We start from the raw sequence: 27,300 nt of genomic DNA, 5'->3' as shown, positions 1-27,300 counted from the left end.
CATAAAAAAATAAATATAGATTATTTATATATCTATATACACACAGTTACACATCTGAGTTACCCCTCATCCTCTGATAGCTGGCATGGTAGGGGACACTTGTCACCTCAGGATGTGACAGCCTTGAGCTGGCCCAGTGTCCCCAGCATCCAGGGCAGGCAGGACAGCGGTGACAGGCCAGGGACAGCATTTTGGGCTGATGCCCCGCAGTGCTGGGGCTGGGCAGGGCTGGAGGCAGCTGTGAGCACACAGCACATCTGCAGATGTGAGCTCCTGCCAGGGAAACACCAACCTCTGGATGACCCCCTGGCCCTCCCAAAAGTGGAACCAGCCTCAGGCGTGCTCCAGCCTCAGCACATCTGGCCCTGCCATGCCGGGGGAAGCCCGGCCTGTCCCCCTGCACCCCAACTGCTGGGCATGGGTCTGCACAGTGACACAGCCCCTGTCAGCAGCTGAAAAGTCCCTGATTTGGATCAGGGACTTCCGCAGAGAATCCCTGGGCATTTGCATCCCAAGGCTGTGAACGAACTCCCTTCGCGGGAGCACCGGGTGTGGATCAGACCCAGCAAACACCAAGAGGCTTTTCTTGGATCATGATAGAGGCAGAGTGAACCACAAGGCCTGAACAGGGAGAGATCTGCTCTGAAACCAGCTATCCTGTGCTTCTTGGCCTTCCTGCCCTCCACACTGGCTCCAGGACTCCAGCAGGATCTGTTGGAGACATTCTCTGTTCCCCCCAGGCTTTTGTGGGAGAAGTTTCCAAAGCATGTGAGGAATGAGCAGCAGGACTGAGATGAGGAGGAAGCAGGGACAGAACCACCTGCCCAGGTCACATCCGTACTGTGGATAATGGACTCCAGCCTGGGTGTTTGGGAGCAGAAGGATACCTGCTTATCCATTGGATCTGCCCTTTCTTCTATGTATTCCCAGGGCATTGGGAAGGTGACTCCTGAGCAGCTCTGATCCCAACGAGGGGATGGTGCCTCTCCCATCCCTGAAGGATGGAGCTGTCCCCTTGCAAAGCACAGCCAACACTCTGCTGTGGCCGTACAGGCCTTCCATGGGAGCTCCTGGTGTGGCTGGGGGGGGACATGCCACCGGGAACACTGAGAGCAGGAAAAAGCTGTATTTGCCAAGGCCACCTGCAGTCAGCTACAATTCCACGTCTCCAACTCACACTTTGGCAAGTTGTGAGCACCAGAAAAAGCCTGTTAATACATTCCATGCAGGAATTGCTCCCTCCCGTCTTACTCCAACATCCCGAGCATACACCAGAAGGGATAGCAACACTCCGGCCTTTTACAGAGGAAAGGAATTCTCCCTCTGCCTCCCCCTGCCTGCAGCCATGGAGCACATCCCAGATCCTGCCAGCGGGGGACAAGGAATGTAAACTCCATTCCCGGTTCTCCTAATCCCCTGTTATTTATGGCTGCCCCCAGCCTTGCTGCTAAGGCCTGTTCTAAAGCAATCCTATTAACGATTTGCTTCATGTTCTCACTGTACACAGCTGTCCCGCTTCATTCTTGTCACAGGAACATGTCCCTCTTAATTCATTTGAAAGGAAAGAAAACCACAAAGCCCAGTGAAGAGCCCCCAAGGCTCCTGCTCATCCCACATGTTGAGGCTGAAGGGAGGAGAAGCCACTAAAAAGCCAGAGCAGCCCACTCGTCATGCAGTTGTCTCCCGAAGTGCACGGCTCTTGTGAATAGTGAGGCCACGGCCAATGCCGCTGCCCCGAGGAATTTTTGTCTCCCAATAACTGCAACACTTGGCAAGGGACATCACTCGCTAGGGATGGAGCCAGGAATGAAGATGTCACTTGGGGATTTGTCCTGTTTCTACACAGGCTGCAACTTCACTCCCCTCTTGAAAGCACAAACAGGGTCTGGAAAAAAACACAGGGAAACAAAACCCCAACCAAGCCAAGCAAGTGTGAGCCAAGGGCTGAGACAACAGAGCAATTTGTGCCTGTGCCTCAGCTCCAGAGCATCTTATGGCTTTAGGTCTCCCCAGCTGAGGGGAGGTAACAGGACAGAGTTGCTCAAGAAGCCAAAAGAAACAATAGTGTCCCAGCTCCTCTATTAGTCACCAGAAACTGAGTTATGACTAGACTCAGCAGGGCTCAGAGAAAAGAAAAAGTGGTGACTTCATGCTGGACCTAATTTTAAAATCCCATTTTTTCCTTTGCTAAAGTCTCCATCACCACTTATTTTAGGTAGGTGGGTGCCAAAAGGAAAGGAGTTAGGGGAGGAAGGCGAAAAACCACATCTAAAAGCAGGACAGTTGCTATTAAGACAGAAAAAAAAATTCTGTTTGAATATTTTATTCTTAAACATAACAAACTTCCTCCGAGTGTTGTCATAAGTACTTGTGGCTGCTCTACGTGGCTCGGTGAAGCCTGTAGAAATGTGTTCTGATTTGCAAAATATAATTAAAAAGAACAAAACACCCCCCCCCCCAAAAAAAAAAACCAAACCCCAAAACAAAACCAAAATACCCCCAACCCAACTCAACTTGCTGTAACAGCAGCAGTACTTGAAGGCAGCCCCCACTGGGGCAAGGTTACCTCTGGGGTAAGGGCAGGAGCTGAAAGAAGCAGAGGCCTGGACATGGGAATCAGCGTTTTCTTTGGGTTTTGGTGGTTTCTGGAATGTGGAGGCAGTTTCCTATCTGCTAAGCCTGCTCTAGTTATTCCTCTTCCTCTCGCACTTCCTGCTTTTGCTTCCAAGCTCTAGGTCGAGGCACTTCTCCTCCTGAGGATGAATGTAAACACCACTGACCCTGTCTCACCCACCTCCCCTCTTCCCCCGGCCCTTCCAACTCCCCCTGGGAAGGCAGGAAGCCAGAATCCCCTTCCTGGCTGTCGTTAGCATGCACAAGCAGGAGCCTGGCTGGGATTTTGGGACAGGAGTCTGTGTCTTCCCGCTCCTTCCTGGGATGCTCTTGCCAGTGCAACATCCAAGCAGAGCCCCCAGCTCTCCCACCAAGCCTCATGTGAAGGTCACAGAGCAGAGTATCAGTACAGTAATACTTGAAATACTGAGACAAGGCACACCCAACAGCCGTTCTTCCTCACAATGCTCTCCTCACCAGCTTTTTGGCTTGATTTGAGTCTCCCCGCAAATCACAGAGAACAATTGTGCTTCCTGCATTCACATATAGGAATAAATAGCTCTGGATCAGTTTCCTTTATGGCTGGATTACAGAACCCCTGAAATACTGATACACTTTATGAACAGCAGCACTGTGCAGTTCTGTGGGTGTCCTTGGCCACGCCAAGCTCCTCTCTAGGACACAGGTGCATCTCCCAGGCGGATGGCCCCAAAGAAAGTTGTGTGCTTGCTCATGTTGATGGAGATGTCAGCGTGGACCATCTTCACAGCGATCTTCTGCCTGGCCTTGAGCAGGCACACCCCGGCCGTGTAGCAGGTATTGAAGTTGGTCTTGCCAGTCTCGATGCTCCTAGTGCATTGCAGAAAGGGCGTCTCGTCCACCACCACCTCGTAGCTGGCAAAATCGGTGAAGTTTATGTAGTAGACCTGATGTGAAGCAGGAAAAAAGGTGTCAGGGAGGGGATCGGGGTGTGGGGAGCAAGTGCAGCATCCTGGGAGTGTGTGCAGCCCCTCCTGGCCCCAACATCTGCACTCACAGGTGACTTGCGAGGCAGGGAGAGCCCCAAACCAACTAGGAACCTCTTTTATTCTGCTTCAGACTGACCCAAGCATGCAAAAACCCCTGAATCCATGTGCCTAAGGCTGAGCTACCATCCTGCTTATTCCAGGGAAGTGACACACCTGCACAGAGCCATGCAGGACCCCCTGTGTGCTACAACAGCTTCTCAACCCACACACAGACACACATATTCGACTGATGGCCTCTTGCACTTACCTGTCCAGTCCTGTTTCCTGGTGCCTGGAGCCTCCTTTAGTGGTGACAGCAGAACTGCCCTAAGGTGGACTGGGAGCTGCCTCCTGGGTAACTGGACTTGGTGCTTGCACAGGCACGAGCTATTACAGTGAAAAGGCTCTCCCAACCGCCACAACTTGGAAGGACATCACCTCACAGTGTTTCTACTGATTGAATTCCCTGATTTCCAAGGCCCTATGACTGTACTTGTACTCAACCCTCTCCCATACTCTGATTCCAAAGAACTGCAGGAGGAAGACCTGTCCAAGGAGCAGTCAGTCTCAGGGAGCTGCTTCTTCCTGAGAAAGGAAATCCAGCCGTTTTGGAGGCAGGAGCTGCCCGAACACTGAATCCTTTTTTTTTTTTTTTTTTGATGGACCACAAATGATGAGTTTTCAGTGGTCTAACATTGTGGCCAGAAATCAGCATCAAGCACTTAGGAAACTGTTATACTTTGGCCCATGTGGAGTTATATTTTCTGTCCCCATCCAAACTGGACATGTGTCACCAATTCCATGGAAGAGCACCTGACATCCATGGGACACTTCATCCCAGAGCCAGTGCTGGGGTGGAGCTACATGGAGCAGGGGGAGGCAAATGGAGTCATCTGGGCTGGAATCTGGCCAAACCACCTGGGCTGGGAGTCCTACACTTCCAGAGTGACACAGCTCCAAAATAACCACAAATGACCAGTGTTCATGTCTTTTAAAGCACTGAGCTCAGCGTCTTGCCTGCAGGGAGGTTTGGAAGGGTTGGGGAATGACTGCATGGATAACTGGAGGGATAACCCTAGCATTGGTGGGTGTGGGGTGTGCTTTCAGTGACTAATCCCTGGCAGGCAGTGTCCTGGCGGTGACAGGGGTGTGACAGTCCTCCCCGCACCCATACTGAGCCAAAGCTGTTACAACTCCACACAAGCTTCTGGCATTTGGCTGCTGTCTGGAGCCCTCTCGTGGTTCATGCAAGGCTTCCACCGGAACACAAGAATAGGAGGAGTTAGCCTAGGACCGTACTCACTTCTACCTGACTATAGATGAAGTATGTGCCGTCCACCAGTACCTCCAGCTCCCCACTGCGGGCATGCAACTTAAACACCTTGGGGTTCAGAGTGATGCGAGACCAGTCATTGAGGACTCCACCTGAAAGATCTCAGTATGAGAAAATGGCAGTCACTCAGTACCCATCAGGAGGAAAAGTGCAGGAGCAACACAAATAGAGTCACAGCATGACAGAGAACAGGGTATTCGGAGGGGGAATCCCAGGATTACATGCTAGGGAGTGGGAGCAGGGACTCCTCACTAGCTCTGAGCACACCACGGCTTGTGGGGTCACCTGTCCCTCCAATCCTCTGTGTTCTCAGCCTCAAAACCCAGCGCAGGGCCTGTTATGCTCTGCTCATCCCAGGGCTGGACATGGACCTGCCTCCTCCAGACCCTGCAGATGAGCTTGTTTGATCCCTATTCCCTATTGTGTCCATGGGAATGGTCATCACAGAACCATCATGGAATGGTTTGGGTGGGAAGGGACCTTAAAACTCATCCCATTCCACCCCCTGCCATGGGCAGGGACACCATCTGCTATCCCAGGTTGCTCCAAGCCCCATCCAACCTGGCCTTGGACACTTCCAGGGATCCAGGGGCAGCCACAGCTTCTCTGGGCACCCTGTGCCAGGGCCTCTCCACCCTCACAGGGAAGAATTTCTTCCCAATCTCCCATCTAGATCTACCCTCTTTCAGCCTAAAGCCATTCCTTCTTGTCCTGTCACTCCAGGCCGTTGTCCAAAATCCCTTTCCAGCTCTCTTGGAGTCCCTTTAGGCACTGGAAGGGGCTCCCTGGAGCTTTCTCTTCTCCAGGCAAATGAAGGCCAGCTTTGGGTCACACGACTGATTTTAATTCTGGTGTTCCTTGACTTCACCATTCCTGACTTTGTAATTGGAATAATTTTAACAAAACCTTTGCCTTTACAACTCCTAAGGTTTTTAAAAGCCAGAATAACAACAAAGTAGGAAATTGCATCATGTCACAACACAGTAACCCCTAACTGGGGTCCCTCAACACAGTCAGGGATTTATGGATCCACCACCCAGTCCTCTGGCACTGGGATTACTGGGATAACCTATGGACAGACTTTGCTGTAAGCCCCAAAGTGAGCCAATCTCTGTAGGTGCCTCAGTTTATCAAATCCCACTCTTTTCCTCCCAGCCTCCATTTGCCTCTCCTCTCTCTGCTCCCAGTTGGAGCTCGCCAGGCTGGCAGCTGGACAGCATTCCTGGCTCCCAGCTCTGGATTGTTCCTGAGCAGCAGGAAAGGACACTCACAGGGCATTCTCGCTCTTAGAGAGCAGCGTTCCCTCTGGAAACCCTCCGCATTCCCAGTAATGAAGGGATAATTGCTTTCTGAACATAAGCAAACAGCATCTTTTCCCTCACATTGTTCCTGTGAATGGGCGGTTTCTTTTTAATTCTGGGGAGCAGTGAGCACAAGTCCCTATCCATGAGAAATTCCAGCTGCCACTGCTCACAGGGAAACCTGCCTTCCCACAGAAGCAGTGGCCAGCCCTTCCCATCCCACCTGTGAGACAGGAATTTGTGGACAGGGATCCTGCAGCCCCTTCCTGCTGCCCCCACCCTTGGGAGCCACATCCCTCCCAGTCTGGGACTGGGGTAAGGATGAATGGATGTGGTCCCTGGGGAGCTGCACGTGGGGACTCAGGGAGGGGACAAGGCAGCTCCTTTCCAGCACAGCCAGAGCAGTGAGGCAGGAGGTGATGAATGAGCCCCAGCTGTTGGCAAGGAGAGCAAGAACTTGAGGAGAATTTGGATGGGGATCCGGGAAGGAGGAGAGCAAGGAGCTGCCTGTGGATGGAAAGTGGCTCGGCAGGATCTGGGATTAAAGGCTGTTGATGGGGGCAGAGATGCTCAGGGGATCACAGGAAGAGCTGGTGGCTGGACATGTCTGTCCTCTCACCACTGGGTCTTCCCTGCTTTAAATTCCTGGGAAACTGGAGGAAAATGGGCAAATGGGAATGAGACAGGACAAGGATCCACTGAGGGCTTAAAATAGAATGAGGGGAAAAAAAGCCTGGTCATGGAGGGGCTGGGGAGGCACAAGATGTACCTGGAGGTCAGGGAGAAGGGAGATTTAGTGGGACAGAATTACTGGGATGTACAGAACAGGGATAATCTGGGAGATAAACAGGAGCTCAGGGGAAATGGGGGTGGAGACTCCACACAGGACTCTTCTTGGGGGGTCTGGGCGGGGGTACTGGAGGGCAGGGATGGGCAAGGATCATCTTGGAGCTGTGTCATGGGATGGACTGGGATCCAGGAACTATATGGGTGCAGGAGGAGCTCTTTCCAGTACCCAAAATTATCAAGAGATCCTTACCATTCTTCACTTGGATTGCTGAGCCTTGGCCTTGGAGATGGACCACAGCTGGCTGCAAGGGAGAGCACAGGGATTGAAGATTAATGGGAAGCACTGTGCCAGTCCTTAAAAAACCCTCCAAAGCTGGGTTTTTCCATGGAAAGATCAACCCACCTGGATGTCTTTGGAGCTGGCCTTGTCTGTGGCACCTGCAAAAGGCAATTCCACATCACTGAAGAGGAAGGCTGAGTGAAAAATCCCATTAAAAAAACATATTTTATCCCAAAATAACCCTTAACCTCCTGTAATGGTTTCACGTTCGCCAAATTCTGTTTGCCAAATTTAGTGCAGTGGTTAGAGTGTTTACTCTCTTTTGCCCTCTGTGAGACAGGATCAAGAGAAAAAGCAAAGTAGCCCCAAAGCTTAAAGGTATAAAGACAGATTTATTGACACACACCAAAGAAAAAAATGAGAATCAAAATGAAACTTTCAAAATCCTTCTCCTCCCCCACAAACTGTTCAGTTTCCCACAAACAACACAGAGAGACAAACCCTGTGATTTTTCAGTTTCACCATTTAAAAATAATGTTTCATCAGTTCTTTGGAAGAAGAGTCTCTCAGAGTCCCATGGAGACATCATTACAAGAAAAACAGTCCTCTGGTGACTCCCATGTCACGAATCTGCAGCCACCCAGAAATTCTGCAAACTGTGAATTCCCCTTCCATTATCAGTTTCCCAAGCTGCTTGTGGGTCATAGACTCATGCATACTGGGGTGTCATTTTAAAGATAAACAAGTCTAAAGGCAAAGGATTCTTCATCTCAGGGAACAGAGATGTCTTCTCACTTCTTCACTGGTGCAGAGGGCTTCTTATCTCATCTCTCTCTGTTCAAACATCTCATGGGATCACAGGATCACATCTACTTGTTTAATATTCACTCAGTCCATCACAGATACCTTTGCTCAAATCCACAAATCTGAATAATCATCTCCCCAAATGCATGTTTTTTCCATGATTTAAAGGGATACACTAATATATATTACAGTTCATTACCATGGCTCATGAGAGAAGTCCAGCCTAAAATGGCAACTCCTCAATCCCTTCCCCTAATTAGTCTTTCATTCTCTCTTCACTGACTTCCATCACATGCTGTGCCTTCTCTATGTTCACTCTGTCCCTTTCCTCTCACTCAGAGAAGGGTTAGAGCTTTGGAAGTTTCATCTGTGACAGGAAAGAATTGATATCTTGCCCAGGTCTTCTCTACCTTGGGCTACGGCTCACGGTGTCAAATTTCAAAGCCACGCCAGTGGTGGGGGGGAGAGCTCACACCGAGAGATCATTGAAGAGGACTGGGCAGTCAGGAATCTCAACAGGCAGGATCATAAATGCCTCCTGCCCATCCCTTGGTCTCATGGGATGGGCACAGCCCAGGCTAGGGGTTGCTCCCCGTGGCCCAGGGGAAACAGCTTCCCCAGCCCCAGGCCAGCAGCAGGGCAGGCCTCAGAGTCAGCCAGATGTTAGTAGCTCTCCTCCCTTGACCCGGGAGTTATTGGTTTCCCAGGAGGGCTTCCCCTGAAAGGCCTGTCCCAAACAGGCTGGGCTGTTCTGGCCCCCCCCCTGCAAGGAGGGAGCTGGGCTGCCTTCTTACCTCCTCTGAGGCTGGAAGGAAAAGGAATTTTCCTGGGATTCTCCTGATTTCAAGCCTCTGTGACCCAGAGGTGTATCCCTATATTTAATTGGTTAATCCGGTTGTCAATTTCAAAACCAGCCACTAATTGGTTTTTACCATCTGTGCTAAACCAACACAGCTCCTTACAAATAACTTTTTTTACCCCAAAAAAACCCTGAAGCCCCATATAAATCCCTTTTCTTACTCCATAATAACCATTAAACCACTGTTTTAGCAGGAGGAGGCATATGGGGTGCAGGTGATATTAAAATATATAAACCATAAATATTAAATATTAAAATATTAAAACAAATAAGGAAGAAAAAGATTGATCCTACATTTCCCTAGTTTATTCCTGGCATTTCTGTCCAACCATCAAAACTCTTTGTTATTCAACTGTAACAAAATTTCTTAGAGAACATGGGCATGAGGTATTTTGGAACAAGATCTGAGCTATCCCAAACTGGGCCCCAGATTTGGACCTGTGTAGAAGTAGATAACCCAGTGGCACAGTTAAAATTTACATTAAGGTGTGTGTATGTATTAGATAGGATATTTATAATGAAATTATGGTAACTACCTTAAACTGAGATTGTTTGCATTCTTTTGCATGCTGAATACCAATTAGAAAACACCTGTAACTGTAAATTATCTGAAACTGTATTTAACCAGCCCTTTTGGGGAAAAAAGAGGAGAACCTATGATTTCACCATATTGGTTGTGCTCTGCGTTGCTCAGTCTAGCTTCCATGTAACTAATAGAGGCCCTGGTTTCTTTGTTTTTGCTTAAAAGCGGTTTTATTTTGCTTAAATGCCATTTGAGATGGGGTTTTTTTCGCTTAAATGCGGTTTTGAATTTTTGCTTAAATACGGTGAAAAGCCTCTGCGCTTGTTTCTGAACCGTGAACAAATTTCTGGACTGAGTCTCCAAACCGGGCATGGAGCTGTGGCGAGCTCACAGAGCTGGAAGCCGGAGCGTGATCCGTCTGGTTTCATTTGGACAGAAACAGCGGCATGCACTGGAAAGGAGAGGTAAGCGGCCGTGGTGTGAAACAAAGGAATTGAAAGTAAAAAATGGAGAAGTTTTATGCTGCAACGCAACTTCTTGCAAGTATTGTCTCTAAAAGAGGCAAAAAAATAAAAGAAACTGACTTAGAACAATTAACTCTATGGGCAAGAAAAAAAGGAAAATTAAGCCAACCATCCTTTGTTTTTAGTGAAGCAGAATGGATAGAAATAGGTGAAATGCTATGAGATCTAGCCATTTTGCAGGGAAAAGAAAGTAAGCTAGCTACAGAGCTGGGCGTAGTTTGGGAAAAAGTCATAAATACCTTGCAAGTTTTTTTTGCTGAGCGAAAAGCAGCCCAGGAGGCAATCCAAGCTCTCGAGGGGGTGGCCGTTGAACCAAGTGAACTGCAGAGATCATCTAAGGTTGCAAGGTTTTTTGGTATTAGTTCCACACATCCAGTTAAGGGAAATGCAGCCCCTGTTTGTTCCACGCTGCGGGATGTAGCAGATTCTGTAGCGAATCAAGCGGGTTCAACACCAGAAGTTCCCCTGACGGTGATCAGAGAGACTGAGAGCAAACAGGAAATGCGGCAGTCGCCAGACTCTGGGGCATGGTGAAAGATGAGGAGACAGGCAGGCCTGAAGGCGGAGCGGGGCCAGCACAAGAGACAAAACAGAGGGGCGGAGTTCAGGGTGGTGACATGAGCGGGGCGGCGCCAACTCCCCCCTCATCAGAAGGCAGAGTGATGACACAGGTGCACCTGACCCAAACCACCAAAACAAACATGGCGGCCTCCACCGCCGCTTCCGGGACCCAGGCAGCAACAGTGCAGCCAGCCGCCTACCCACAGCAAATCACGACAGCTCGGTGCCCCCTCCCTGACTCGGAGTCAGATGGCTACAGTTCCGAATCCGATTTTCAGGGCGCACCGCAGCCGCAGAAAAAATTAAGGGTTCAGATGAATTGCAACAAATAATAGCCAAACTTGCTGAGCTGTCTACACGCCAAAGGCAACTTGAAAAGCAAACAGCTGCGGCATCCCAAATTTCTCCACAAAAGCTGCAGAATCTTTCAGCTTTGTCCGCTTTTCACTCTGACCCATCATTTCCGCCTTCTGCATAGCAGATGGTGCTGCCAGCCGCCCAACAAAATCCAATTCAGAGGCGCTGGGCAGGCATTCTAAAAGATGCAATTTTAGAGAGAGATTTCATAGTATCCAACTCTGTCGCTTGTCTAGTCATTATAGAACAGAATCAGGCTCGATGGGAGCCCCACCAATGGAAAGTGTTAAGTTCAGCTAAGCAAACAGTTTCTACTTATGGGGTCAGATCAGAAGCTGCCAGAAACATAATCCAGTACATCTTCACAGCCGATGTACTTTGCCCAGCAGACTGTTCCAGCATTGCATCTCTACTGTTAACACCCTCACAGTTTCTCATTTTTGAAAGAGAGTGGAAACTTTTGGCAACTGAAAAAGCAAAAAAACATCAAGTGCTGGGAGATCCATTTTATGGACTCCAGCCTGGTATGCTGACAGGACAAGGACTGTACACTACGACCAACGTTCAACTCACTTTTCCAATTGAAATCCATCAGATGTCTCAAGCAATGCCCCACAAAGCTTTCCTTTTAGTTCCAGGCAAGAAAAAACCTGCATAATATGCTAAAGTTAAAGAAGGGGCCACGGAACCATAGGGACAATTTATTGACAGACTGTTGGCTGCTTTAAAGGATGCACAAGACCTACCCACAGAAGTACAAGAACATCTGTTTCGTTCCCTCACCTTTGAAAATGCCAACTCATGTACCAGAACTGTTTTAGCTTCTCTCCCTCAAGGCTGTGCAGTCGATGAAATGCTAGTAAGAGCTGCCAGAGCTGAACAAAACAACCAAACAGCAGCATTCACAGCAGCCATGCAAAACGCGATGCAGCAACAGGGATACATCATTGCAGCTGCGTTGACAGGAGGCAACGTCAACCATCCCAGCAACAACAGACGAGCCTGCAGTTGTGATACACCACCATGCAGTGAAAGAGGGAAGACCACAAGCGATTCCAGGACTTTGTTTATCACAAGAACATGTGAACAGGTGAATGGCAGGGACTGAGTCCTGTGCTGTTTAATGGTCATGGTTATATGTGTCTTTCTACAGGAGAAGCAGGACCTGTTTGGGTGCCGAGCCGATTGACCCGTGCATGTCCCCAGTCAGAGATAACAGCTAACAGTGATAACCACGGTGACAGCAGCAACTTACCTGGAGCACCTTGTGACGACCCTGAAGCTGCTGAAAATTGACTTTTTAAATCAGAAAAATAGTTATCTAGTTATAGTTATAAGATTAAGTTTAGTGATAAGTTGTTTTTAGTATTTAGAGTTAAGTAATAACCAGTTATTGTTTGTTTTTTGTAGTAGAACTGAAAGAGACAACCAAAAAGATGAGCAGAATGTTGGGAATTGGAATGTTTGTTTTAACTAGTGTTTTAGTAGAAAGAGGATCAGGAGTGCTTGAGATCAACCCAAGACAAAATATATGGGTCACATGGGCCAATCGAACTAGACAAGATTCATTTTGTTTGTCTTTAACTACACCGTCTAATCCTTTTCGGACTTGTTTGATTGGAGTCCCAGTAGACTCCATGACAGAGTTCAGGACTTGGTCTCAAGTAAAAATTGATCCAAAGAATGTTTTGGGAGCACAAGCTGTTGCCATTGCACACAATCTTAGAGTTGCTAATACTGAGCCCCAAGAACTCGACCTTTTGGGTTCTGTGCCAGGAAATTACTGTTTAATTTTTGGACACTTTGTTATGAATTCAAGCTTGTTGATTGTGGACAAAAGACAACTGAAGAATGGCAACACTTGGCTGTCTCCCAGGTCCCCATTGTATTTTAATTACATTGAGTATTGTAACAATTGGACTGAGTCTGTGACACTGTTGAAAGGTGTTGCAAAAAAATTACCACCAGGGATCTTTCTCATTTGTGGAGATAGAGCCTGGTCTGCAATTCCCCAAGAAGCTGTAGGAGGTCCATGTTATTTTGGTAAATTGACATTGTTTGCTCCCAGCATTCATCAAGTTTTGGGGTTGTCTCAGAAGGCCTGACGAGCCAAACGCAGTGTGTCTCAACTAAGCCCCGATTGTAAAGATCAGGTAGAGTTATGGAAACCTGCAGCTGTAATATCAGCATCATTCCTTGCCCCAGGAGTTGCTTCAGCACAAGCTCTCACACAACTGAAAAAATTAGCCTTCTGGACAGGAAAACAAATTAATATAACCTCTAATATGCTAAGTGAGCTTGCCAAGGATGTTAACAACATCGGTCATGCAGTTCTTCAAAACAGAGCCACAGCTGACTTTCTCCTTTTGGCTCAAGGGCATGGATGTGAAGAGTTTGATGGCATGCGCTGCATGAATTTGTCAGATCATTCTCAATCGATTTACAAACAGCTGTCACAGCTGAGAAGCAACATGAAAAAACTTAGAGTGGTTGACACTCCATTTGACAAATGGCTCGGGTCATGGGGTCTCACTGGGTGGATCAAAGATTTGATCTGTTTTGGTGTTGTGATTTCTATTGTTATTATAGTTATTTTAATTATTGTGCCTTGTTTGTTACAGTGTATGCAAAAATTAACCAGTCGTGCCTTAGAATCAGTTTGGATAGCTCAGAAAGAAAAAGGGGGAATTGTAACAGAATTTCTTAGAGAACATGGGCATGAGGTATTTTGGAATGAAATCTGAGCTATCCCAAACTGGGCCCCAGGTTTGGGCCTGTGTAGAAGTAGATAACCCAGTGGCACAGTTAAAATTTACATTAAGGTGTGTGTATGTATTAGATAGGATATTTATAATGAAATTATGGTAACTACCTTAAACTGAGATTGTTTGCATTCTTTTGCATGCTGAATACCAATTAGAAAACACCTGCAACTGTAAATTATCTGAAACTGTATTTAACCAGCCATTTTGGGGAAAAAAGAGGAGAACACATGATTTCACCATATTGGTTGTGCTCTGCGTTGCTCAGTCCAGCTTCCATGTAACTAATAGAGGCCCTGGTTTCATTCAACAGGCTTCCACTAGAAGGAAAAATTGCACAACCCATTCCCTGATCCACAGTGGGAATAAAACCTCCTGGCTGCCAAGATGCCAAGCTTCTCTCTGCAGGTCATTCATTGCATCTCCCTTCCCTGGGAGTCAAATCCTAATTAAGGAGGTGTGCTGGTTTAGCACAGAAAGGATTTTTTCAAGAAAGTTATAGCAAAAACCAATTAGTGACTGGCTTTGAAGTTGACAGCTTGATTGACCAGTTAGAAAGATGATACACCTCTGGGAACTCACAGGTTAAAAATCAGACAATCTTGGGAATTTATCTCTTTGCCATCCAGCCTGCCGGCAGGTAACAGCCCGCTCCATGCAGTGGGTGGGGCTGGGCCAGGCCCCCTCTGCTCCACCGTGCTGACGGGGCTACGAGGTCAGGCCTAGCCTGGCCCCCCAGGCCCTATCAGCTGCCGGCGGGAGAAGGGGAGGCCCCAGCTACTAACGTCTAGCCAACTTAAGGGCCTACCTCAGCACCGGCCGGGCCGAGGGAGATGTCCCCCGGGCCTCTAGGAGCAGCTCTGAGCCTGGGCTGGGCCAGGCCCACCCCATGAGACGGAAGAGTGGGGGGAGGCATCCACCAGCCACTCAAGAGATCCTGGCTCCAGCCCTGGCATGGCGTGAGTCTACCACCTTCGGCCATCTCCCAGGGAAGAACCAGCATGCCCTCTGCAGACCTGGGAAAATGTTAACTCTTTCCTTACCCAGATGAAACTTACAAAGCACTAACCCTTCTCTGAGTGAGAGAAAAGTCAGAATGGGAGACATGTAAAGAGACACTATGAAGATACCAGGGTCAGTGAAAGAGAAGTTATATACTAAGTGATGAAGTGATGGAGAAGATGCCTTGGTTTTAGGCTGAAAGTCTTTTGTGAGCTGTGGTAACAGATCGTAATATGCTAGAATATCCCTTTAAACCATGGAAAAAATATGCATTTTGGGGAGATGGTGAGAGTATTTAAATTGTAGATAAGTAAGGCATTTGTGATGGACTAGGTAAATACTGAAATAGCTGTGATCTAATGGAGAATTTAGAACAGAGGAAGACAGAAAGACAGAAAGACAGAAGCCCTCTGCTCCCAGGGAAAAAAGAAGACCTCTGTTTCTTGAGATGAAGATGATTTCAGATAGTGAAGAAAACCCTTTCCTTTTGGAGCCATTCATCTTTAAAATTAATATCCGATGAGTATGCATGAGTCCATGGCCCATATGTAGCTGTGGGAAAGGCTAGGTGATATGGGAGGTTCACAACTGCAGATTTCCCCCCAGGCAGCTGTTTTTGTGAAAGTAAGAGCCACAAGAGGACTGTTCTTTCTTGTGGAAAGTTACCATAACAGACCAAAAGAGACTTGTCTCTCTAAATGGACTGATGAAAGACTATTTTATAAGTGGTACTGACCTAGACTTAGGAGTTTTGTTTTTATATGTTATCTGTGAGAAAGAAAAGAAGCTGTTGGGGGAGAGGGAAGTGTTTTGAAGGTTTTATTCTGATTCTTATTAATTTTTTCCCCTCTCTTGTTGTTGTCTAAATAAACCTGTCTTTATACCTTTCAAGTCTGAGCCTGCTTTGCTTTTCTCCTAATCCTATCTCACAGCAGAGAGAGTAAATGATTCTGGTAGACATGCAAACCACTACACTAATTTTAGGAAATAGAAATTGGCGAACGTGAAAGAACTACAGGAGGAGATGCCTGTGGCAGCACAGCACAGAGCTGAGGGGCTCCTGCTGCTCCTGGCCATTTAGAGCCATGGAGTCCCAGAAATTAAGCATGGTTTGGGTTAGAAGGGACCTTAAAACCCATCGAGTTCCACTCCTGTCATGGGCAGAGACACCTTCCATAGGTTGCTCCAAGTCCTGTCCCATATGGCCCAGGATACCCGAGTCCTGCTCCAGGCAGTTGTGCCATCACATTCGGACACTCCGGTGACATCTCTGGCATTCCCACCTCTCCAAGTCCAAGCAGAGGGTCTGAATGCATCCTCACCTGAGGGGCCTTGCACTCCGGGTGGTCCCTGAGGGCCCGGTGGGCCAGGGGGTCCGGGGGGTCCCATGACGGTTGTGCCTGGAATCCCGGGGATGCCGGGAATACCGGGGGGACCCTGTTGCCCGGGAGGCCCTGGTGGCCCTTGGGGACCATTGGGCCCTGGAGGACCAGCCTTTTTACCTGGAAAACACAAGGACAGGCATTACCTGGGTCTGTGAGGTGGGCTTGGAGCTGCAGTAAATGGGAGGTGGAGGATGGATCACTCCTGGCTGCAGGCAGGAATGAGGAGGAGCCTCAGGACAGCTGAGGTGGATGTCCTATGGCTCCACACCACGAGGACAATGCTGCCAACAGGGCAGGACCAGGTCACCACCCTGCAGGCTCCTTCCTGTTGGGAATTATACTTAAGCGAGGCATGGGGACTGTCTGGGGCCTCTCAAGGGATCGAGGCTCAGGGGGTCTCTTCTGACAGCTCCTGGCATGGGGTCAGTCCTCAAGTCCCATGCCCTGGGGCTGGTCACACCCCTACAGACAAGGAATGATCTCTGGATACAGTCAGGATGCTCCCACAGCACATTCGAATGCAACCAGTTAAGGCTGGGGTTTTCTGGTCCAGATGAACCACTGCACAGTTAGTTTGCTGGGTTTTGATGGAAAACAGGGATAATCTTCCCTACCTGTTGTACATTTGGATTGGGAGATGATCCCCATGGCTTGGTCTCCTCCTGAGGGCAGTTCAGAGCTCAGGTCCAGCTCTTCCCCAGCATTGCTGGAGGAGTCCCTGTGCTGCTTGTGCCTCAAAATAATTTAGTATGTTGGGTTTTGGATGGAGGGATTGGCTTGGGAAAGACTAACCCAGTCCAGGGGATGGAAATACTGGCAAATTGTTACAATCACAGAATCCCAGACTGGTTTGGGTTGGAAAAGACCGTAAAGCCCATTCAGTCCCATGGGCAGGGACACCTTCCACTAGCCCAGGTTGGTCCAAGCCCTGTCCAACCTGGCCTTGGACACTTCCAGGGACGGGGCAGCCAGTTTCCAATTTCCCTGGACAACTCGTCCCAGTATTTTATCAGCTTCATGGTAAAAACCTCCTTCCCTACTATGATCCTCAAACACCTCACATGTCCCAAGGAAGAGAAATTACATAACCACATCAGCATCTGTTTTAGCACAGGAGTGGGAATCTCTGGATGGCGACTAGCCAGGAGAAACGGCACAAGGACATCAGGCTGAGAAAACTGTGGGCATAATTTAAATGTGCAGAAAATGAAGTTAAAGTAAGCAGGGGTGAGTAAAACCACGCTAGTGTTCTACAAAAAGTGGGAAAAGGCTTCAGGGGACAAATCTCCACAGCAATATTTCTCTCCAAATCAACAGCCATGACTTCCAACCTGAGCTGGCCTGAATCCAGCCTTCCTCTAATCCAGTACTTCTCCTCCTCCTCAGGATGATGCCATGCTTTGGAAATGATCACCTTGAACCACACCTGCTTTCCCTAAACCACACCCACTGACATCCCCCCAGTCCAGGCCATCCCAAGGGAGGACTGCAGACAGGGAGTTTGGAATGCTGATGCTGTCACTCCAGGCTTCTCTTCCCAAGACAGATCCACATCACAGGTGGTTTAACTCATCTGCCTCTGAAATCTGCTCTGCTACACAGACAGCTGCTGCTTGAGCAGTGACACAATGGCTCATCCCAGCAAGAGATTTCTGTGCCTTTCCCTCCTTCAAGGCATTTCAACCACATCTCTGGATTAACAAACCTCACAAGACAAAAGATATTCAGCTGAGCTTGTTTGATCCCTATTCCCTATTGTGTCCATGGGAATGGTCATCACAGAACCATCATGGAATGGTTTGGGTGGGAAGGGACCTTAAAACTCATCCCATTCCACCCCCTGCCATGGGCAGGGACACCATCTGCTATCCCAGGTTGCTCCAAGCCCCATCCAACCTGGCCTTGGACACTTCCAGGGATCCAGGGGCAGCCACAGCTTCTCTGGGCACCCTGTGCCAGGGCCTCTCCACCCTCACAGGGAAGAATTTCTTCCCAATCTCCCATCTAGATCTACCCTCTTTCAGCCTAAAGCCATTCCTTCTTGTCCTGTCACTCCAGGCCGTTGTCCAAAATCCCTTTCCAGCTCTCTTGGAGTCCCTTTAGGCACTGGAAGGGGCTCCCTGGAGCTTTCTCTTCTCCAGGCAAATGAAGGCCAGCTTTGGGTCACACGACTGATTTTAATTCTGGTGTTCCTTGACTTCACCATTCCTGACTTTGTAATTGGAATAATTTTAACAAAACCTTTGCCTTTACAACTCCTAAGGTTTTTAAAAGCCAGAATAACAACAAAGTAGGAAATTGCATCATGTCACAACACAGTAACCCCTAACTGGGGTCCCTCAACACAGTCAGGGATTTATGGATCCACCACCCAGTCCTCTGGCACTGGGATTACTGGGATAACCTATGGACAGACTTTGCTGTAAGCCCCAAAGTGAGCCAATCTCTGTAGGTGCCTCAGTTTATCAAATCCCACTCTTTTCCTCCCAGCCTCCATTTGCCTCTCCTCTCTCTGCTCCCAGTTGGAGCTCGCCAGGCTGGCAGCTGGACAGCATTCCTGGCTCCCAGCTCTGGATTGTTCCTGAGCAGCAGGAAAGGACACTCACAGGGCATTCTCGCTCTTAGAGAGCAGCGTTCCCTCTGGAAACCCTCCGCATTCCCAGTAATGAAGGGATAATTGCTTTCTGAACATAAGCAAACAGCATCTTTTCCCTCACATTGTTCCTGTGAATGTTCCTTGTGAACCTCACAAGACAAAAGATATTCCATTTATTATCTGATAGCTCCCTTATCAGGTCTCCAAGGAGGGTCCCAGCACCCAAATCCCAGCCTACCAAGTCTCCTATGTCTGTACCCATAGGCTCCGAAACTCAGAGCAGGCAGAAGCAGGGAGTTCTCCATAATCCTCACTCACCAATGAACTGGAACTCTAAAAAGAATTAAATGTGACAATACCATAAAATTAAGCTACTTTATACATCTGTATGCAATCCAGATCCAAGAGATCCTCCTGTCCCTCTGGAATTGCTCCAGAGGCTGCAGCTATCGGTTGTTTTTTGTTCGGCTGATTGAACATGGTTTGAGATTTGTCAGGACAAACTTCTCCAACATAAAATTTTAAGCTGCTTCTCAGAGTAAATACAAATGAAGTTGCTAAGTGTGGCCTGTTCCCACCTTTCAGCTTTGGCTCTGGAGTTTGCATCCAAGGATTAAAGCCATTTGATGTTCTACTACAGTAGTACAGACATGGAAATCTCGACTGCTTGGATCCTTGGACTCACTCAAACTCCTGGAAGTAAATGTGGGACCCTAAGTGTGGGACCCTAAGTGTGGGACCCTAAATGTTCCCAGCAGTCCTACAGAAACAAGGATGGCATCAGGAACCCCCCAAACAGGGCTGCCTGAATAACCCAAATCCCAGCAATCCACTGCAAACTGCCTGAGGAACATCACCAAATCCACAAAACCCTGAGGGCTGAGCAACACTCAGAAGGGGCTCATAAAATGGTAATTTGGAGGTTAACTCAAGGAAAAAGTGGGATGCAAAGTGTGTTCATGCTGAGTTTGGTGGGTCTGAAGGAGAATCCAAGATGCAGGTTGGCATGATTGGGATGAAAGCCAAGGCTGGCAAACAGCAACAGCTCCTGGTATTTGGTACTAACCCAACTCAGCTTTTCAACTGGAGAATCCTCAGGATTACTTCTGTACAACATAATTGACTTCTTTCAGCGTTTCAGGAAGTTTTAAGGGGTGCTTGTGGGTGTTATTCAAGCCGTTCCTGGAGAGGGAAGCTGCCATTGGTTACTCCTTCATGTCGGCTAAAGAGAATTCACAAAGCACAGAAAGGAAAATTCAGTTAAAACTCAAACTTACCCTTTTTCTTGTTTTTCACTAAACTTGGACCTAAAAAGGGGAAAAAAGGAAAATTAGTGAAATTCAGGGATCATTTCATCAGAGAAAATCTCCATTGCCATTTTATTTTCCAAGTGGACAATGGATGTATTTGTGGCCCATGTAGCAGCACAGGAATTGTCTCAACTGAGAGCAGTAACCCAAATTTCAGAGCATCACAGAGTGGTTGGGGTTGGAAAGGACCTTTAAAGATCATCTGGCCCAACTCCCTGCTGAGTCCTTGCAAGCCAAGTTGTTTAAAAACAAGAAAAAAAACACAGAAAACCCACAAAAGCAAAGAATTATTCTGAATTGGCTGTTTGAAACAATGGGAACCCAAACCTCCTGAGCACAGACAGAAAAAATTTACAGTGGAGCTGAGAAATGACAGGACTTTGTGAGCAGAGGCTGCAGTGTGAAACATGTTCCACTGCTTCCCCAAGAATTCATCACAGATGGGAATGAAATGCAAAAATCCCCAAATATTCCCTCACTATTCATCAGGGAAATCCCTCTAAAACCTGGGGTTTTGTTGGAGTCCATGTTTCCATGGATTCTCCCCAGAGAGTGAAAAATGAAGAGATAGAATCAAAACCTTTAGAAAAATTAGAATATATAAAGTCATATATGCATAAAGTAGAAATCTAACCCTCAGTTTTAAGCTTCACATGCCCTAAGTCCTAGTAGTTAGTGTAGAAGTACAGAGCTTCAGGCCTAGTGATAGAGTTTAGACACAACAAAAATAGACTACTGTTTATAATTTTTGGTATGAATTTTACGCACAATAAAATAGAACTTCTACGCTAGTAAGATAGGGTTTTGCACTGATAGATATGCTATATGTGTAGGTTTTTGATGCTGCTTTTCGTAGTTTTTCGTAGTTTTACGAACTTAGAAAATTGCACCTAGATTGGGTAGTGTGTAGATAAAGATATGAATATGCATTTGTAACTTATGGATAAAAAGCCTCTGGGTTGGAAGTGAAGGTATTGATTGATCAACCCGATCTATCGATCCAACCTCCACCTTCTGCAGCCTGAGGAAGGAGCCTTGCCAAGGAGCCGAATGGGATTCTAAAGGTACCATCTATTGTCGCTCGGATCAGGACCCTGGGGTCCCGTCCCTTCCCTTTCCCCCTTGCAGTGCTTGCCCCTGAACTCTGATAGGGGCTGCCGGGGACTCTGCGAGGGTTCGGGACCCCGGGACTCCTTCTTGCCTCTGCGTCCCCGGGACCCCCTTCCTGTAACTGGGATCCCGCGGTTGGGAATTCTGCCGGGTTTGGGATCCCCCATTGCCACCGCGGCCCCACAACTGGGAACTCTGCAGTGTTCGGGACCCCCCCTATTTCCACCGTGACCGGGAACTCTGTCTGGTTGAGGATCCCTCACTGCCTTCGCGACCCTCTGTCCGGAGATTCTGTGTGGGTTCAGAATCTCAGGGACCTTTTCTGTCGCTGTGATCCCCGTGGCTGGGACCCCTGTCTGGGATCTGTGATCTCGTGATCCCTTTCTGTTATAGCGACCCCACGGCTGGAAACCCTGCTTGGGGTCAGAAGATTGGAGGTTGTTTTACCTAGAGGCTGTTTGTTAAGACTTCTATGCTTTGCTTATTGCTTTACTAGAGTTTTGCTTGTTAAGAATTCTGTGCTTTAGTTATTGTTTTACTTAGAATTTGCTTGCTAAGACTTTATGCTTATTGTGACATTGTAAGACCGCTCTTTAGGACTCTCGCACCTTCAGATACATGCTTTCATATAATAAATAACTCTGTTTAAACCCTAAAATGTTCTAAGACCTTTAAAGACCTATAACCCGTAAAACGGCCTCGGCAGGGTTTAGCACAGCAATGACTGAAATCACCTTTAACTGAGATAAAATTATAACCAATTGAAGGTAATGAGGTTGCTTTGAGTCTGAGGGGGTGGGGAAAGGTAAATTCCCAACAGAAGATCCTTTCCCCCATGGGTAGTTAGAGGAAAGACAGGAAAAGGACCAGAGAAATTACCCGTCAACCTTACTGATGCCTTTCCAACAGGAATATTGGTTTTCCTACATTGTGCTGTTGGGTCATGGGAAAATGATGGTATTATCTATAAAAGGCATTATCTATAAGAGACATTATCTATAAATGGTGGTATCTATAATTTTAGGGAGAAATTCCTCCCTGTGAGGGCCTGGCACAGGTTGCCAAGGGAAGCTGTGGCTGCCCCAATCCTTGAAGTGTCTGAGGCCTGGCTAGACAGGGCTTGGAGCAACCTAGGATAGTGGAAGATAACCCTGCCAATGGGGATGAATGAGCTTTAAGGTCCTTCCAACCAGACCCATTCTATGATTCTATCATCTAAATGATAATTTCTGCTAATTTACTATTTTTAATAATATTTTCATACTATTTTTATATTATTCACAGGTTGGATGGTGGTGGGGGAGTTTGTTAAGCTGTTTTGGAGTTGTTTACCTCAATGGCCCATTCCTGCTTTCCTCCCCTGATAACTCAGGTACCGTCCAAAGGTATCTCCTCCTCTGTCCTTTTGTCCACCTCTCCTAAACCTGTTCTGTGTTAATATGGGGCCAATCACCTACCTGCCCCACCCCCTCTTCCCCCCAGTTAAAATGTTAAGCGCAGTACCCTGCTCTCTCTCTCAGAACATCTTGAGGAATAAACACCTTTGAGGGAGCCTTCTCTGACTCTTGCTTTGTACCTAGACGTTGAGGAGACCAGAACCAGGAGAGCAGAAAACAGCTCTGCTCTCTACCACTACTTGGACGGCTTGCAGTCTATGAACGGCCACTCCTGACCAGCGTGGCCAGGGTGAAAGCTAGATGGAGCCCCCCGGCTCTCTGATATCAGCTGGTACCCACCCGTGGGGCGATAAGAGCCCAAACGGAAGGACTGTGCCTTGGAAAGCTGAGAAACTGCAGCACTGGGATAAGAGCCACTGCCCACTCCCCAGCCACATAGGAGAAGAGCTGCCAGGCAGCAGAGACAGCCACACTGCCAGACAATGTGGGAGAGAGGCGCTGCCTTGCTGTGAGAGAGACTGTGCAGAGCTGCCAGAGCCACGCCACCACCACCACTCTTCCTGTGTAGCACAGCAGCCTCCAGAGCATGCACGGCTGCATGCGCCGGCCCGTCGCAGCCACGCATGGCCCCGGGGGGGCCGGTGCCGAGTGTCCGCAGAGCCTGAGTGGGGCGCCGCAAACGGACCATGCTCTGCCTGCCTGCGCCACCGTGCCGGGGCCAGCCGTGCCTGTCTGCGCTGTCCACAATGGCCACCAGCCACCTGCTCGCCCGCGCTGCCTCGGGGGGTCGCCTGCCACTTGCCCACTGCGTCGGAAGAACATCACTGGCTTCTTGGCGCTCGCCACAGCCCATGGCACCAAGGGTCATACAGTTTGTGGAACACCAGCACCTCTGCCCAGCCAGCTCACTTTTTGGAAGCAGCAGGACAGCAGGGGAAGGAGAGGCAGCCCCTTAACACCAAAGGGGTCTTTCTGGGTATTGAAGACTTTCCTTGCAGTCTTTTTATTTCCAGAATCGTCAGTTTGGTGAGTGCCTGACTGCCCGGTAGGCGGCGTGATAGGCGAGGGGGTGCTGTGCTAGCCCAAAGGGATGGGGACCATGTGGTGTCATGTGGCGGACGGGCCACACAGTGCTAGGGGAGCTGTTAAGACAGCTGTGTACCCCCAGACGGGTTTCCTGGTTTCTTTTGGGTTTTTTTTTTTTTTTTTTTTTCTTTTTTACTGCAAGGAAGGCTGGATTAGTTGTTGTGCAGGCAAATATGGGTGCCTGCCTGAGTTCACAACACAGAGAAGCATATCTCCACCTGGGAGAAATCCTGATGGGAGGAAAAATGGGGTTTTCAAAGGGTATGTTAAAGAGATTTATCCAATGGTTGTTTCTCCATTTTCCACAGATGAATTTGAAAGATGTTAGAAATGGGGAATTTTGGGATGCAGTAGAGATTGTATTGACAGAGCTGACCACAAAGGGAGATTCTTCTGGGAATAAGGTCTATTCTTTTTTCGTGAACATTCAATCGGTAGTCAGAAACCAGGAAAGAGAGAAAGGGAAACTGGAGAAACAGCCATTGCAGCTGACCACAGCTATGCCCAAAGCCCCTGTTCCCCAAACCCCTTCCCTTCCCTTCCCTTCCCTTCCCTTCCCTTCCCTTCCCTTCCCTTCCCTTCCCTTCCCTTCCCTTCCCTTCCCCTGGGCAGATTGCAGGGGGCAACCCACGGAGGTATAAAAACACAGGATAGCTACCATCTTCCTGGCCCCCTACAATCCTCTTGGGACTTGAGCTCTGCCAGCATGGCACCAGCTGTCAGAGACCTTTTCCTAAACCCTGGTTCCAATCCCTTTTCCCCAGTGAGAAATCTTCAGTTTGTCCCTCATGGTCCTTTGTTCTTGACCCTACAAAATGGCCCCCAAGGAGGACATGATGTCCGAGGCCATATGGCTTGGTCTCGACCATGTGATACTTCTTCCCACAATCCCTTCCTCCCTGTCCCCACCCCTCCTCCCAATCCCTTTCTGTCACCTAACCCCTCCTATCCGCTGGGTACCACCCCTTCCTCTGCGTCAGCCCCTTTGGTTCCTCTCCCTGTGCCAATCAACCTGACTCCACCCCTGGCTCCACCCAGGGCTTCTCCCATTGCTCCACCCCCCCATGACATCACCAGGAATCTCTGCCCTCTTTGGTAACCCCACACAGGTTTCCTCCCCTTGGTCATGTAGCTCCGCCCCTCCTCTTCCGACTTCCGGTTCCCATGGTCCCACATCCAGTTCCCACTGTTCGCAACCCAGAAGTGGCTGGCCTGGGGACCTGGACCCAGAAGTGGATGCCATTCCTTTTGCTGCTCCTGTTACATACAATCACAGGTCACACCATCCTAAATGGGAATCCTTCTTCTATCAAAATAAGAAGGAGCTTTGTAGGGCTCAGAAAGAATTTGGTAGAAAAGGTGAATTCTTTAAAGGCTTATTAAAAGCCACTTTAAAATCAAATGTACTGGTCCCTAGTGACGTAAAGGATTTGTTTTCATGTCTACTTACTCCTGCAGAATATATTCTGTGGGAAAGAACATGGAAATGATTAAATGATTGCTTAATGATTTACTTCCTGAACTCTTGCAAAGCTCTGACTGCGCAGTTGATGTACAAAATAATCCGATTACAATCAAACATATAAGTGGCAAAGGTGAATGGTCTGAGGCACACAAGCAGGCAGGGGGAATACCTTGGCCTGTGTTAAATTGTGTAAATGATGCTGCCAAAAAGGCATTTCAGACCATGCCAATCAAGGATCCTAGGCAGAGTTGTATCTTGATTAAACAATCCCCTTCTGAGCCTTTTCTAGATTTTATAGACAGCCTTCGTGCAGTGGTGGAAAACCAGGTAGAGGACTAGGAGCTGCAACAGAAGATGCTCCTGGAAGTGGCACAAAGCAATGCCAATGAGGTCTGCAAAAGGATCATCTTGGGGCTTCTGGTTGCTCTGCCTCCAACCCTGGACCTCCTCATTGAGACCTGCAGTAAGCGAGCCATCATGGACCCAGATGAACAGCAGAGAGGGGCTGGGCCCAGAGGCCAGATTGCAGCACCAGCCACCATTCCACCTCGACCACCAGGGGCTGGGAGAGTCAGATGTTTCCAGTGTGGGCGGGAAGGACATGTGATGTGCTTTTGTCCCTTTAAGGATAAAACATCCCCCACACCAGTGGGAGCAGTGGGGGAGGGGGAGAATGGGAACGCTCCAGTTCAAAAAAACTAGGGGAAAAGTGCGAACCTGTCCCAAGTGATGAGAAAAATGGGACAAGTTGTCGGGTTTTTGGGGTTGTGGGGCAACCCAGTTCTGAGAAGGTATGGGACCCTAAGGAACTCAGGGTTGGTAACAACCAAGAGTATATGTGAGCCATTTAAGCTTGAGTTAACTACAGGTATGCTTTTCAACACACCAGACTGGCAAGTGGTCACTGTTAACCCTGGACAGGTGACCAACCTACAGCAGACTGACAGTAAGTACCTTGTTATTGGGTATCCTAAGCACACTCCCTCGAAGATCAAGATTGCTTCAGGACTTTTGCCATCAAATCCAGAGCAACTAGCTCTCCTGGCACATTGTATCCTCTTCCTACCAAAGGGCCAAGTCATCGCCCAGGCCATACCACTGCTCAAACTTCCCTATGATGATCTGGACCTTTCGGTCTATTGGGCAGAAATGGTGGGAGAGAACAAATCCATAATTTGGTGTGGGCTCAAAGATGGAAGGGGATTTCATCCAACTCCAGGGAATGACGGACACGAGGTCAGATGTGATGGTCATACCACCACACAAATGGCCGTCACATTGGGAGCTGCAACCCGTGTCTGGTAAAGTTACAGGTGTAGGGGGTACACAATTGGCAAAACAGTCCAAGAGCATTGTGCAAATTGAGGGACCAGATGGGAAATTGGCTTCCTTACACCCATTTGTTTTAGATTCCAAATTTACCTTGCAGGGGACAGATGCCATGTCCCAATGGGAGGTTAAACTAGAAATCCCTAAAAACCCAAAGGATTTTTAATTGCGGCCACTGAGGAGCGCCCCTTCCAAAAACTAAATTGGCTGACAGACACCCCAATTTGGGAGGATCAGTGGCTGCTGAACAAACAGAAATTGAAGGTGCTCCAGGAACTCATGGAGGAGCAATTGGCTGAAGGTCACATTGCAGAAACTAATAGTCCCTGGAATTCTCCGGTGTTTGTGATAAAAAAAACGGGGACGGACAGATGGCGCCTCCTCCATGATTTGCAAAAAATTAACGAGGCCAACAAGGGCATGGGGCCTCTTCAGCTGGGTATGCCATCTCCTTCAATATCCCCCAAAATTGGAATTTGGCTGTCATTGATATAAAGATTGTTTTTTCCAAGTTCCCCTAGACCCAGCTGATGCCTCGTGGTTTGCATTCTCTGTGCCTTCCATCAACAGGGACGCACCCATGAAGTGTTACCACTGGAGAGTATTCCTGCAAGGGTTAAAATGCAGTCCCAATATTTGCCAGTGGTACATGGCCAAAATACTGTCCCCGGTGCATGCCAAGGCAGGGGAGGCCATCATCCTTCATTATATGGATGACGTGCTTGTGTGTGCCCCCTATGACAATGTACTTACACAAATTCTGGATGAGGCTATGACTGCTTTGGCTGCTGCAGGATTTGAGTTGCAGCAGGACAAAGTGTAGAGACCGCCACCTTGGAAATACCTGGGTCTTGAGATTGCCAACTGGACCATAATACCTCAGAAGTTGGTAATCAATGATAGACCT

The 27,300-nt window shown here is 48.3% G+C and overlaps 1 protein-coding gene across 7 annotated transcripts in view; it reads right to left on the bottom strand.

Moving 5' to 3' along the window:
- Positions 1–2,307: 2,307 nt before the first annotated feature.
- Positions 2,308–27,300, bottom strand: part of LOC134565009 (ectodysplasin-A-like) — a 113,942-nt gene continuing 88,949 nt past the window's right edge. Inside the window, exons 3-8 of one of the 7 annotated variants that reach the window (XM_063424359.1) lie at positions 19,974–20,003; positions 16,038–16,217; positions 7,447–7,481; positions 7,294–7,345; positions 4,924–5,054; positions 2,308–3,539 (exon numbers count right to left, since the gene is read on the bottom strand). In XM_063424359.1, the coding sequence (XP_063280429.1) occupies positions 3,288–3,539; positions 4,924–5,054; positions 7,294–7,345; positions 7,447–7,481; positions 16,038–16,217; positions 19,974–20,003 (680 nt within the window). In that variant the 3' untranslated portion in view covers positions 2,308–3,287. The remainder of the gene's footprint in view (positions 3,540–4,923; positions 5,055–7,293; positions 7,346–7,446; positions 7,482–16,037; positions 16,218–19,973; positions 20,004–27,300) is intronic. The other 6 variants (XM_063424361.1, XM_063424362.1, XM_063424363.1 and 3 more) reach the window with 6 other exon arrangements.

This window comes from Prinia subflava, assembly GCF_021018805.1.
Source record: "Prinia subflava isolate CZ2003 ecotype Zambia chromosome W unlocalized genomic scaffold, Cam_Psub_1.2 scaffold_31_NEW, whole genome shotgun sequence".
Taxonomy (NCBI): Eukaryota; Metazoa; Chordata; class Aves; order Passeriformes; family Cisticolidae; genus Prinia; species Prinia subflava.
The sequence above is the reverse complement of the archived record's forward strand: the minus strand, read 5'-3'. Positions and strand labels throughout refer to the sequence as shown.